This window comes from Cucurbita moschata, unplaced genomic scaffold, assembly GCF_002738365.1.
Source record: "Cucurbita moschata cultivar Rifu unplaced genomic scaffold, Cmos_1.0 Cmo_Scf00035, whole genome shotgun sequence".
NCBI classification, from domain to species: domain Eukaryota; kingdom Viridiplantae; phylum Streptophyta; class Magnoliopsida; order Cucurbitales; family Cucurbitaceae; genus Cucurbita; species Cucurbita moschata.
In genome coordinates, this window is record NW_019268551.1 from 10,865 (window position 1) to 24,787 (window position 13,923).

General features: G+C 35.4%; 3 protein-coding genes across 4 annotated transcripts in view; all 3 read left to right on the plus strand.

Annotated features, from left to right (window-relative positions):
* The window catches only part of LOC111431040 (histone acetyltransferase HAC1-like), a 14,517-nt gene extending 8,448 nt beyond the window's left edge, over window positions 1-6,069 (plus strand). For both annotated transcript variants that reach the window (XM_023067531.1, XM_023067532.1), the window contains 9 exons: window positions 274-402; window positions 551-751; window positions 876-1,018; window positions 1,137-1,449; window positions 2,514-2,653; window positions 4,161-4,239; window positions 4,427-4,819; window positions 5,030-5,247; window positions 5,416-6,069. In XM_023067531.1, the coding sequence (XP_022923299.1) occupies window positions 274-402; window positions 551-751; window positions 876-1,018; window positions 1,137-1,449; window positions 2,514-2,653; window positions 4,161-4,239; window positions 4,427-4,819; window positions 5,030-5,247; window positions 5,416-5,527 (1,728 nt within the window). In that variant the 3' untranslated portion in view covers window positions 5,528-6,069. The remainder of the gene's footprint in view (window positions 1-273; window positions 403-550; window positions 752-875; window positions 1,019-1,136; window positions 1,450-2,513; window positions 2,654-4,160; window positions 4,240-4,426; window positions 4,820-5,029; window positions 5,248-5,415) is intronic.
* A 974-nt stretch (window positions 6,070-7,043) lies between these two features.
* On the plus strand, window positions 7,044-9,846 carry LOC111430973 (pentatricopeptide repeat-containing protein At2g13600). Its single transcript, XM_023067447.1, has one exon. It carries the CDS (start codon window positions 7,443-7,445, stop codon window positions 9,504-9,506), a length of 2,064 nt encoding a protein of 687 aa, XP_022923215.1. The 5' UTR covers window positions 7,044-7,442; the 3' UTR covers window positions 9,507-9,846.
* Window positions 9,847-10,740: 894 nt separating this feature from the next.
* The window catches only part of LOC111431206 (coiled-coil domain-containing protein 94 homolog), a 4,399-nt gene continuing 1,216 nt past the window's right edge, over window positions 10,741-13,923 (plus strand). The window contains exons 1-7 of the mRNA XM_023067781.1: window positions 10,741-10,904; window positions 11,862-12,107; window positions 12,195-12,479; window positions 12,606-12,671; window positions 12,809-12,862; window positions 12,976-13,083; window positions 13,293-13,377. Of these exons, the coding sequence (XP_022923549.1) occupies window positions 11,910-12,107; window positions 12,195-12,479; window positions 12,606-12,671; window positions 12,809-12,862; window positions 12,976-13,083; window positions 13,293-13,377 (796 nt within the window). The 5' untranslated portion in view covers window positions 10,741-10,904; window positions 11,862-11,909. The remainder of the gene's footprint in view (window positions 10,905-11,861; window positions 12,108-12,194; window positions 12,480-12,605; window positions 12,672-12,808; window positions 12,863-12,975; window positions 13,084-13,292; window positions 13,378-13,923) is intronic.

The following is a 13,923-nucleotide window of genomic DNA, read 5'->3' on the forward strand; positions in this document are numbered from 1 at the left end:
GGGGGGGGGGGGGGGGGGTTGGTTATGTTATTAGATTTTCTCTTTTGATAACACAATCATGAAGTACTGCCATGTGTTCTATTCTTCAATCAGATTCTCATATTTCAGTTTTGTATGCTTGTTTGTTTTTTTTTTTCTTTTTTTCTTTTTAGGTTTCTTTTTTGTGTGAATTTTCTTGTGGAAAACACCAAGAGGCTTAATCTTTTTTCCTGCTACCTGAACTCCAGCATGCATGCAGTTTCTTTAACTCACTTGTTCTGTTGGTGTTGCTAGGTTCCTGGAGCAGATGGACTTGTCATCAGAGTTGTTTCATCAGTTGACAAAAAGTTGGAAGTTAAACAAAGGTTTCTTGAAATTTTTCAGGAAGAAAATTACCCGTTTGAGTTCCCTTACAAGTCCAAGGTACAAAAAAGAAGCACGATGGACTATTACTGGGACCATTGTATTGTTTGTTTTCTAGATATATTGATTTAATCTTCTAGTGTATCATGAGTTGCTAGGTTAGATATCAGTATTATCTGAAGCTATCTTCTTTAAAATCTCTTGCCAGGCAGTTCTATTGTTTCAGAAGATTGAAGGTGTAGAAGTGTGCCTATTTGGCATGTATGTTCAAGAATTTGGGTCTGAATGTCAGTTTCCTAATCAGCGCCGTGTTTATCTCTCATACCTTGATTCAGTGAAGTATTTCAGACCTGAGATTAAGACATACAATGGGGAGGCTCTTCGAACTTTTGTTTACCATGAAATCTTGGTTAGTTTCATTATTTCAAATACTCTATCTAAACAAGTATTATTTCATATACCTGTGAGTGATTTTAGTCATGTCCTTTGTTATTGAGTTATCTACGAGAATATATTGTCTTTTATCCTTTCAGATAGGATATCTTGAATATTGCAAAAAACGGGGCTTCACAAGCTGCTATATATGGGCCTGTCCTCCATTGAAGGGTGAAGATTATATATTATACTGTCACCCAGAAATCCAGAAAACTCCAAAATCTGATAAACTTCGGGAGTGGTAAGAGAGAGTTCATCAAACCTCGGGATAACGTTATACTATTTCTATTTTCTCTAGCTTCAAATATAAGCATTTTATTATTTTCTTACTCCTTATTTTCCATGTTGTTCAATTTCAGGTATTTATCAATGTTGAGAAAAGCTGCCAAGGAGAATATTGTTGTTGATCTTACTAATCTATATGATCATTTCTTTGTCTCCACTGGTGAGTGTAAAGCTAAGGTTACAGCAGCAAGGCTGCCATATTTTGATGGTGATTATTGGCCCGGTGCTGCGGAGGATTTGATTTATCAGCTTCGCCAAGAAGAGGATGGTAGAAAACAGAACAAAAAAGGAATGACTAAAAAGACAATAACAAAGAGAGCTCTAAAAGCATCCGGTCAGTCTGATCTTTCTGGTAACGCGTCGAAGGATCTGCTACTAATGCATAAAGTAATATCTCTTTTCCAGAACCTTCTTTTTTCATATTTCGATGTGGTGCCACAATTTTTATTTTTATTTTTATTTTTTTAACAAGAAACAAATTTTTCATTCGTGAAATGAAAAGAGACTATTGTTCAATGATACAAACTCCACTAGAGAGAGAAAGAAGGAAAGCAAGGAAAGACCACCCCTGTTAAAATGACCAACAGGCACACGAATGACCGTTCCTTCTGCCTGTGTTTAGCCATACGATGCACTCAGTTATCCATTTGAAGAACGTAGCTTATGTATTCTGACGGTACCAAAATGAGCTCTCTCTTGCTAAAAGAACTCTGCAAAAACAACACCCTTCATTAACTTGTCCAAATAATATTTCAAACCAAACAAGGTGAGAGAAAAATTGAGGAATGACTAAATTAAGACTCAAATCTTCAATGAAGGAAACGGTCATCTTCAAAAACAAATATGGAAATACTTGATGTCAATATAACAGCTACTATGCTCATGACAAAGCGACTTTGATAAATAATACATAACCAGGAAATCAAAGAACCTCACGAAACTGAACCAAAACAGCAAACCAAACCACACTGACTTAAAGGTAAGGAGTACCTAACCAGAGCAGCAAACCAGCAACCTGAAGGAGAAAAAGAATATGGCGATGGAGAAGGACAATGAAGAAGCAACTGGCGACAAATAGAGTAAACAGGTAGGAGAAAAGAAAACCCAATAACGTCGAGAACCCTCAATGACAGTAGACGACTGGAGCCGGCAAAGATGATAACCATGGAAGATGGCAATGGTAAGATAGAGGAGAAATTAAAAACCAAAGACAACGAAGCCCCGTGCAAGAGAGACAAAAGACAAAACGAAAAACCATGACGACAATTATCTCTCATTTGTAACTTTATATGTATGCATATATATTAGAAAGTTTTGCCCGTTCCTGTTAAATTGAAATAACATAGTCTATCCTGCAGTATGTTCTTTATTTGGGTGTAATTTAAATTGTAATGCTGCAGTGAGGTGGCACTAAACCTATTAACCCAAATTGATATCTTTTGTTTCTCCAGCTCGGTGAAACAATTTCTCCAATGAAGGAAGATTTTATCATGGTTCATTTACAACACGCTTGCAGTCACTGTTGTATTCTTATGGTATCTGGAAGTCGATGGGTTTGCAACCAATGCAAAAACTTTCAGCTTTGTGATAAGTAAGAGCCCCCAATTATCTCATGTTTCTTTTGCTGCACTTTGTTTATGTTTATATATATATAGATATATATAGATATATATATATATATATGTAGTGTTGTACCCTCCTTCATGGTTTAGTTTGATAGGCTATTTGTCTCAGCTTGGTTTGATTGAAGTCAATTTCTGCTTTTGATCTGATGAGCAGTGGGAAAAAACAAATCCATTTAGAATCCTAAATCATTCCCTCCTTTCACCAAACTAATAATTACCAAATCTCTTCTTTACATAAAGGTTAAAAATTTTTTTTTATCTGTATTACAAATGCAATTTTACCTTTTTGCTATGAATTGTTATTTCTTTACTGAATCCAAAATCTGGATTATATCATTTTACAATTATTTTTCATCATCAACTGAAGAACTTAAAGTAGTCTTTCATTTTATGGTTTTTTGGAAATACATGTGACTTCCATCGTTATTATTATTTTTTGTTTTATAAAATGAGTATTGGGTTTTCACGGAATTTCTCTACCAGACTTCTATGGGGGTATATATATTATATAACATTTTTGTGCTGGGATGATACTACAAAAGGTCCTTATAAAGAAGATATTACGAAAGAAAATTTCAAAGCAAGAAAAGTTGTAATTCATTCATTTGGAGTATAATTATTAGGTTTTGTAATCCTCATTTTTGCTCAATTGAAATTCTGATATTTATGCATTGTTTTTACCTTATATTCAAAAGTAACTGGTGAGTGATGGAAGGGGATGGTTGCTTTGTCCATGTCCCAGCTATTGGCTTCTGCGTTGCCCTTTTAATTGATAGAGTTGGCAATGGCTTATCTAGATATTTCTGTATATTTTTATTAAAATGAACTGGGAATGGTGTCTAGATATTGATGGTGACTTGAGAGCATATTGTTTCAACGCAAGTAATGGGCAGAAGTTTTAGGCTTTTTTCTTATATTCTTTAATGACCTTTTCTTACGTTCAAAACCAACAGGTGAGTGCTGGAAGGTGATGGTTTCTTTGTTCATTCCAGCTATTCACTGCGGTTTTGCCATTTTTTTTATATATAATTTTTATAATTTTGTAATTTACTTCATAGCTGATAGTGGTTTTTCCATTGAAATATTTCTTTGAAGACCAGCAAATAGCTCCTGAAAATACTTCCTTCAGTACTTTGACGATCATCTATATCACCTGCATAGTATGTTTTTTCAACATGAATTGGAAGTGATGTCTAGTATCGATGTAAACAAGGGAATATATTCATTGTCCAGATATTTCCTAATCAATTTTTTCTTTTTATTTATTTTTTTAATGTAAGAAACAAGGAAATTGTTCTTTCTAAAAGTCAAGTTTCAAAACAGAACATATTTACTTTGTTTAGTTGAATTTGTGTGGTTCTTAACTTTGTGGTTGTCCATTATGGTAGTGGCGGATGGAAAATTTGAAAATGATGTTTCTTTTCAAACAACCTATGGTTTTTTTACTTTCCCTGATGCGATGTCTGATCACAGGTGCTATGAGGCAGAGCAAAAACGTGAAGAAAGAGAGAAACATCCCATAAATCAAAGAGAAAAACATTCCCTCTATCCCGTATGTTTTCAATTCCATGGAAATATATTCAGCATTTTTGCATATAGTTGTTGATGTAACTGTTGTCTGCAAAAATAACATTTTGTCCAACAAAGGCATGAAAATGTTTTAAAGCATTTATGTATCTTTCATCTGTATATATTTTTTACTTCATAATTAATACGAGGTTGCTGACTGAACTCTGCAGGATGAAATCGGTGACGTGCCTGTTGATACCAAGGATAAAGATGAGATTCTTGAGAGTGAATTTTTTGACACCAGGCAAGCGTTTTTGAGTTTGTGTCAAGGAAATCATTATCAATATGATACTCTTAGGCGAGCTAAGCATTCTTCAATGATGGTCCTTTACCATCTTCATAATCCAACTGCTCCCGCTTTTGTCACAACTTGCAATATATGTCATCTGGACATAGAAACTGGTCAAGGTTGGCGTTGTGAAGTTTGCCCTGATTATGATGTATGTAATTCCTGTTACCAAAAAGATGGGGGCATTGATCATCCTCACAAGTTGACTAATCATCCTTCCATGGTTGATCGAGATGCACAAAATAAAGAAGCTCGGCAACTACGAGTCATGCAGGTGTAGTGGATATTTCTTGTTATTGCATTAACCGTTGGCCTATATATCCTACTGTAACTTTGAGTTTTGACTAAAATTCGATTGATGTTCTGGTCTTTCGTTGGGTGGTCGTGTTATTATTAATTCTTTTATCCCATGTGTTCCTGCATCCATTCAATTTTTATTTTACTTGATTTTCTATATCTTACTGTTGTTAGTTTAACGTTGCAGCTTAGGAAAATGCTGGATCTTCTGGTGCATGCATCTCAATGTCGTTCTGCACATTGTCAATATCCAAATTGTCGGAAGGTGAAGGGGCTTTTTCGGCACGGAATACAATGCAAAACACGTGCATCTGGTGGTTGTGTTCTCTGCAAGAAAATGTGGTACCTCCTTCAGCTACATGCTCGAGCTTGCAAAGAATCTCAATGCCATGTACCCCGTTGCAGGTAATGTTGACATCCTTCATTTTCTTTTTCGTTTTTTTGGGCATGCATTCCTGTGATCTATGTGTGTATTGTGTGTGTATAATATTATCCATCTGCTTGCATATATGTAGTGGTATCTATGTGTGTAGTTACTGAGGTTAGAGAGGTCCAATTCTTAATGTATTCCAGAGATCTCAAAGAGCACTTAAGGCGGCTGCAGCAGCAATCTGATTCACGAAGAAGAGCAGCTGTGATGGAAATGATGAGACAGAGAGCTGCAGAACTGAACAATACTGGGTAACCAATTTATAGGTTTTACATTACAACTATTGACGACCTCGACATGTACGGTACGAGGTTGGAAATTTTTTGAAGCCACTCTTGAAAGAGCACGTCTAGGAGGGAAATCAGGCAGTGAGCGACAGACGACACCGGTGGAAGCGGTAGGACAATACACTCTTCTACATAATGGTTAAATATTCAGGTTTAGGGAACAATTCTTTTATTCTATATCTACGTCTTGATTTTAACCCTATAGAAAAGCCAAGCGAGACCTGAGCAGCAGCTGCCATCTTCGTCATCGACCTGGTCGAACATTGCTTCCAAGTTCTAATCGATAGTTTTTCCTTTTAATCTGTAAAATACCATCTTCCAGTTGCATGTGTACCCAATCCCCTGTTTATAAGATTCAATAATTAGCTTCAGGAAATGCCCAAGGAGACGTACATTTACTTGGGAGCTTTACGTGTATAATTTGGCTTCTACATTATTTATAGATGAACAACTTCCGTTTGTACCGTTACCCTTGTAGATTTTGAAGCAATGTTTTATATTAGCAAATGTGAACTCTTGTGCAGATCAGTTAGAATCTCATTCCACGACCCAAATGGCATTTCATCATCAAACTAACACGCCCACGCCCAGGCATCCGTGACGAGGAGGAAAAAAAAAAGGGGATCTAGGCCTTTTGGGGGGATAAAGGCATAACATCGAATCCTCCTTTTTCGTCGAATGTCCTAGGCCTGATTTAGGGAAAGAACTTTTTCTTTACTCGTCGGGGAAAACCATTCAAGCGCCAAGATGGAGATGGTTCTGCTGCAATAGAGGATGAAGGAGAATCCGTAGGAACTAGTCATTACTAGAAGATGAGAGATGATGGCGGCTCTGAATTTATTATTAGAAGAGCGAGGTGCAAATGCTGGCTACTCAATAGAGGGCTGCGACCCTGATTTTTTTTTTAATTTCATCAAACTAACATGTCCAGTCATCTGTGATGAATTTCATCAAACTAACATGTCCAGTCATCTGTGATGAATTTCATCAAACTAACATGTCCAGTCATCTGTGATGAGGAGATAGACCCTGATTCTTTTGTATTTCATCAAACTAACATGTCCAGTCATCTGTGATGAGGAGATATCTGAGAACAAGTAATCACATGGCGGAGAACTAGTTACTGGGAGATATTCATTTTAACTTTTGTTCAATTTTTGCCAAAGATTTATAATAATAAAAAATAGACGATCTTTCTAAAAGCACATATTTTAACTAAAATCAAAATTTTTACTACATTTTTAGAGTCCTACTCTTATCAAACATACATAAGCATATTGTTTTATACTATTCTTCAAATAATAATTTATTTAAAAGTAATTAAATATCAGGTCGAGTATTTTTTTAGTCTTTTATTAGAAATAAAGGTAAAAACAAGTCTCTATATTGAAAAATAATAATAATAAAAAAAAAAAACCCTAGGTCTACGATTATGGTATATATTGACCATGTTATCCATGTTTGAATTGACAATAGAATTTTGAGTTAAATTTGCCCTGTTTTCCACCGTCATTTGATCTGCTATCATGACTCATGGTGTAGAATACACAACCATATCCCAGAGTTGTTCATCTTTGGCTTACTAGATCAAGTGAAGGGGACACTTTTATCGGTACGTTTGTCACTTGTATTTTCTTTTAAGTATACATTATTGAAGAACAACATTCGTTCTCTTTAATTTACTCAAGGGCTTGAATTATGGAAGATAGTTGATGTTTGTCTAGGAGATGGAACCACTCGACGTGGTTAAGCTTTTAAAGTTGACGGGAAGAAAGTAATGTCTCTGGTCGTATTTGTTGGTTTAGCTCTTAAATTTTCATATTCTCTTTAAACGCTCATTGATTTGATAAGAGCATACCCATGAGCCTGTTGTTTCAAGGATTATGGAAATGGCGGGGAATGGATTTATTAGACGTCTCACGGGTGACCTTTTATTTCTTGATTCATCGCCTCTTTCCAAGCTCTTGAACCAATGTGCTCGCTCGAAGTCAGCTAGAGACACGAGTCGTGTTCATGCTTGCATAATTAAATCGCCCTTTGCGTCCGAAGTTTTTATCCAAAATAGGCTCATTGATGTATATGGGAAATGTGGATGTGTGGATGTTGCTCGCAAGGTGTTTGATAGAATGCTTGAGAGAAATATTTTCTCTTGGAACTCCATTATTTGTGCATTCACTAAGTCCGGATTTCTTGATGATGCTGTCCACATCTTTGAGAAGATGCCTCAAGTTGACCAATGCTCGTGGAATTCTATGATTTCGGGTTTTGAACAACATGATCGCTTTGATGAAGCTTTAAAATATTTTGTTCAAATGCACGGTCATGGATTTTTTATGAATGAATATTCATTCGGTAGTGCTCTCAGTGCTTGTGCAGGTTTACAAGATTTGAAAATGGGTTCCCAAATCCACAGTTTAATATATAGGTCAAATTATTTATCAGATATGTATATGGGCTCTGCTCTAGTAGATATGTACTCTAAATGTGGAAGAGTTGATTGTGCTCGAAGTGTTTTTGATGGAATGACTGTGAGAAGTAGAGTTTCCTGGAATAGCTTGATTACGTGTTATGAACAGAACGGCCCAGTTGATGAGGCTCTTAGTATTTTTGTCGAGATGATCGAATGTGGGGTCGAACCTGACGAAGTAACTCTTGCAAGTGTTGTTAGTGCGTGTGCAACTGTCTCGGCAATCAAAGAAGGTCAGCAGATTCATGCTCGAGTTGTGAAATGTGATGAATTTAGAAATGATCTTATTTTAGGCAATGCGTTGCTTGATATGTATGCTAAATGTAATAGGATTAACGAGGCTAGAATAGTTTTCGATCGGATGCCAATTAGGAGTGTGGTGTCTGAAACCTCAATGGTAAGTGGATATGCAAAAGCATCAAGTGTTAAAGCTGCAAGATCTATGTTTTCAAATATGATGGTGAAAGATGTAATTACTTGGAATGCGCTTATTGCTGGATGTACACAAAATGGAGAGAATGAAGAGGCACTTGCACTCTTCCGTCTTTTGAAAAGGGAGTCTGTTTGGCCTACACACTACACATTTGGCAATCTCCTCAATGCTTGTGCAAATCTTGCTGATTTGCAGCTTGGCCGACAGGCTCACTCTCATGTTTTAAAACACGGATTTCGATTCCGATATGGAGATGAGTCAGATATTTTTGTTGGGAATTCTCTAATAGATATGTATATGAAATGTGGATCAGTTGAGAATGGTTGTAGGGTGTTTGAACATATGTTGGAAAGGGATTGTGTGTCATGGAATGCTATGATAGTTGGATATGCACAAAATGGTTTTGGCAATAAGGCCCTTGGAATTTTCAGTGAAATGTTAGAATCAGGAGAGAAACCAGATCATGTAACAATGATTGGTGTTCTGTCTGCCTGTAGTCATGCCGGGCTGCTCAATGAAGGCCGCCATTACTTTCGATCGATGCGTGCACGACATGGTTTGGTACCGTTAAAGGATCATTATACATGTATGGTTGATTTACTTGGGCGAGCTGGCTGCCTTGAAGAAGCAAAAAATCTAATAGAGGAGATGCCAATGCAACCTGATGCTATCGTTTGGGGATCATTGCTTGCGGCTTGTAAAGTCCATAGGAACATAAAATTGGGGGAATATGTAGTGGAGAAGCTTTTAGAGGTAGATCCTGAGAATTCTGGGCCATATGTTCTTCTCTCTAATATGTATGCTGAACGTGGAGATTGGGGGAATGTTGTGAGAATAAGGAAGCTGATGAGACAGAGAGGAGTGGTTAAACAACCAGGTTGCAGTTGGATTGAAATTCAGGGTGAGTTGAATGTTTTTATGGTTAAAGATAAAAGACATGCAAGGAAGCAAGAAATCTACATGCTGTTGAGGACACTTTTACAGCAGATGAAACGAGCTGGATATGTCCCATATGTTGGCAATGACGAGATTGATGAAGAACAATAGAAGGTACATGACAAACCCTCGTCTTACCCGATTGAAACGCTAGATACAGATGACTACATTTCTTTACTTAATTTTGTGAGATCCCACATTGGTTGAAGAGGATAACGAAACACCTTTTGTAAAGGTGTGGAAACCTCTTTCTAGCAGACATGTCTTAAAAACCTTGAGGGGAAGCCAAAAGAGAGAGCTCAAACAGGACAATATCTGCTAGCAGCGAGCTTAGGGCGTTACAAATTTAAATAAGAAGATGTCCTTATTTTGATGACCTTTTTAACTAACTATGCATGTTAGGTTATGTTTTCACTTATAAAAATGCATAGATCATTGTTATCCTCATTGAGGATGTATCTCATTCAATCACATTCACATTCTGAGTGTTTAAATTTATATTTAAAATATCTAAACAAATATATATAGTTTGAAAGGTTCATTAGATATATTAAATAAATAAATAAATAAAAAATATATATATATATACATTTGATATATTAAATAGGTTAAATATAAATGAAGAATTTGAAGTGTTTAAATATAAGCCTCCTATTTAATATATATAAAGGAAGAATTTGAAGAGTTTAAATATAAGCCTCGTATTTAATATATCTAAACAAATACATTAATTATTTGAAATTTGAATAAGATTAAAATTAGTTAAATATATATTAAGATATTTATCCTATTTAAATATAATTTGAATAAGATATTTAAATATATTATAATCTTTACATAGTACTTTTATTTTAAGGGAAGACAGTACTTTTATTTTAAGGGAAGACAGTACTTTTATCTTAAGGGAAGACTACATTGATCTGTCACATTCTCAAAAAACTTCCTCTTTTTAAATAATTCTCTTTAAACTCTCTTGCTCTAATTTTGTTTGGATACTCTTACTCCAATTCTTTTGAGATTTTCTTATTTCTATAAAGGTATATTTTTACTCTCATACTTATTATTTTATTTTAATTATTAATAAAATCAAAATGTTCCTTCCATGCATTTTCTTTTTATTATTATTATTATTTTTTTTAAATATTAGCAATTTGCTTTCATATCATGCATTTTGATTTTATTAATATTATTTTTTTAAATATTAGCAATTTGCTTTCATATCATAATATTAATAAGGGTGTTTTGAATGAAACTTTTTAAAATTGAAAATATCTTTTTAAAAAAGCAAAATAGAAGGTTGAAGGCTAATTTTTTAAAAACACGAATATTATAGACCCAGCTCTTTTATATGGGAAACTTGCCTCATTTGTAGAATTTCCCAGCCCTACGCCATTTATCCCTCACGCCGTCTCCTCCTCCCTTTCAGCAAGCCAGTGTCTCGCCGTAGCTGCCTCCCTCTCGTCTACTGCTGTTATCGCCGTCGTCTTTTACCCGATCGTGCTGCCGCAGGTTTGCACTGGTTTTCTAATTTCTTGTTGTTACTGGTATTCTCCCAACCTCCGTCTATATGTTTTCTCATTTGAAAAACATAATTTAGGAATTTTTTAATGAACGAATGTAGGTGCTGTTTTGATTTCCTTTTAACAACCATAGCCGATAGGAAGAAAGAAAATCTTGCGACGAATTGGGAATTTTTGAACTGCCTTTTGACTTGTTGCAATGTTTGTCAATCGAGGCTTTGATCATCTCTATATGTCTTTAGACAGCTGATATTCCTTTTTTTATGCGGCCATGAATTTTCCAGCATCTCCATATCTCCTTTTCTATTTATCAGGGAATCATAGAATCAGCCGAACTGCATTATCCCATTCTCTTTTAATCCTTGGCTTATGGGAGTTGTTTTGATTTACCAAACAACCATAATCATGTTTACATTGTGTATTATGGTTTGATTATACAATCACTAATGATACTTTGAACTTGTTGGAAATTAAAGGCGTCTATATGCTTTGTATTTCATGTACTTGATTTAGGAAGTTAAAGAAAATGCTTAGGGTAGATTAGACATATATCAAAAAGTGGAGCACTTAAAAGGGGAAGAAGCTTGAATAGTGGTAGGTACTAAGATGTGTTGTCAATAGAAAGAAAACAAATGCTTGATACAGAGAGTAGACAGAATAAGAAAAGGTATAGTTAAACATTGTTCTCCTGTTTTCCATAGGTTGTGCAAGGGGCCATCTTGGGTGTTCTTTGATATGGGAATCTTGTTGTCATAAAATAAAAATAGCGATGCTATAGATACATCCTGGATTCTCTATTCTTTTTGCTCTTGATCAGAAGCATATGGATGGTGTCGAGTTTCTTAGGTTGTTCATTTGTAAAATTCATTATTTGAATAATGTCTTTGTTTAAGTGCATTACTTCAAAAAATGGCATACTAATCTCCATGGTTTTCGTGATGTGCAGATATTGAGTGAAACGCCGTTCTTCTATTTTCTCCTGTGGTGAGACAAAATGGGAGAGAGGAAGGTGCTCAACAAATACTATCCACCGGATTTTGATCCATCAAAACTACCAAGGGTTCGTAGGCCCAAAAACCAACAAATGAACGTCCGTATGATGCTTCCTATGAGTATCCGGTGCAATACTTGTGGTAATTACATATACAAGGGCACCAAGTTTAATTCCCGCAAGGAGGACGTCATTGGCGAGGCAAGAGAATCTCTTTCTTATTTTTTTTCTTTTTGACCGTTTATTCTTTTTGAAATTAATTTTCTCATGGATTTCTTTTCTCTTTAGACATATTTGGGAATCCAATTGTTTAGATTCTACTTCAAATGTACTCGATGTTCGGCTGAGCTCACCATCAAAACAGACCCCAAAAATTCAGATTATACTGTAGAATCTGGTGCCACTCGTAATTTTGAACCATGGCGTGATGAAGATGAAGCTTCAGAGAAGGAGAAACACAAAAGGAATGCTGAAGAGATGGGGGACCCAATGAAATCCTTGGAGAATAGAACCTTGGATTCTAAGCGCGAAATGGACATCCTTGCTGCTTTGGATGAGATGAAATCTATGAAGGTTTGCTTTTTTTTATTACCCTTTGTTTTGTCATTACGATTCTTGGTTTATGATTACCTTCTTGTAGTTGTGGCTTTGAACAACAAATATTTATTCTAATTTGTTTTGATTTTTTACATTCTGCAGTCCAGACATGCAACTGTGAGTATTGATTCAATGCTTACGGCTTTGCAACAAACTGCTGCCGAAAAGGTATGGATATCACTGCCTTCAACAAATCATCTTGACATGAAATATATGAGAAATAGCATTGAAAAAGACAACATAGACTCTATCTCTTTTGATTTAGGGTGTAATTTTAACTATTTTGATAAATGTTTACTTCCCAGGAAAAGAAGTTAGAGGAAGAGGATGAGGCATTGATAAAATCAATTGTCTTCAATGTGAGTTCATTGTTTCTGTGTGTTTTCCCTCTTCCATTTATAGTTATTTCTTTTGGTTTCCTTTTTCAAGGAGTTACAAATTTTAATATGCGTTTATCACTACTCCTGTGTAGAAATCAAACAATTATGTTAGAAGAATTTCGGACGATGAATTTGATGATAACAATCATTTTGTACAACATTCGACCAACAATGATGAAACATTTGACTTTCGTGCAAAGGTAAGTGAAGTTAATTTTTAATCCTTATAAATATGCAGATGTGGATGAATAGTGATAAATTTGCAAGCCAGATAGGGTCTGAGAATCTCAACTATTTAACTCATTCTTAGCTTCTTGACATGGAAGCTAGTTGTGCAGTTTCTAATTGATATCTAGAGAATTTTGACTTCACCTTTTCTCATTAGCATTTCTACCTAATTGGATTGCAGAAGCAAAAGATTTCTGAAGAATTTCCTCATGACCCTACCAATACTTCAACGAAAGCTGCTGTTCTCAATGCCCTCACGGGTGAAGGTAACCCCACTTTTTTTTTTATTCTATCCAATGTTCTAAAGAATGGATCTTGTGCGAATGGATTATGATACTAAATCTTTAATTGATTTGCCCCTCTCAATATATTAAGAAAACAATCAATCTGCAATTGTTACAATTTTTGCTGCACCTTTCTTGAGATACTCGGGCCCTTATAAACTTTGCCTTGCAACCCACATCGAAGGGTGTATGACATATCTGCTCACGATAATCCTATGCAATAAAGTATTAGGCTCTAAGAACCCCCACAACCAACCATTATCCAGTGTAGCTTCATTAGAAAAAGCATAGAGATTAACCGACCTAATGCAATTTCATATCCACGATCTCTATTTCCATCCAGAACTCTTCTTCTCCAAGACTTAGTCCACCAAGTCTCTATCAACATAATCACACGCTTTCACAATTGCTCTTAAATAACTCCTTCCTCCTTGTAAACCTATAATCCATGGCTTCATTGATGATGGGTACTTGATAAAAAAAAAAAAAAAAAAAAAAAAAAAAAAAAAAAAAAAAAAAAAAAAAAAA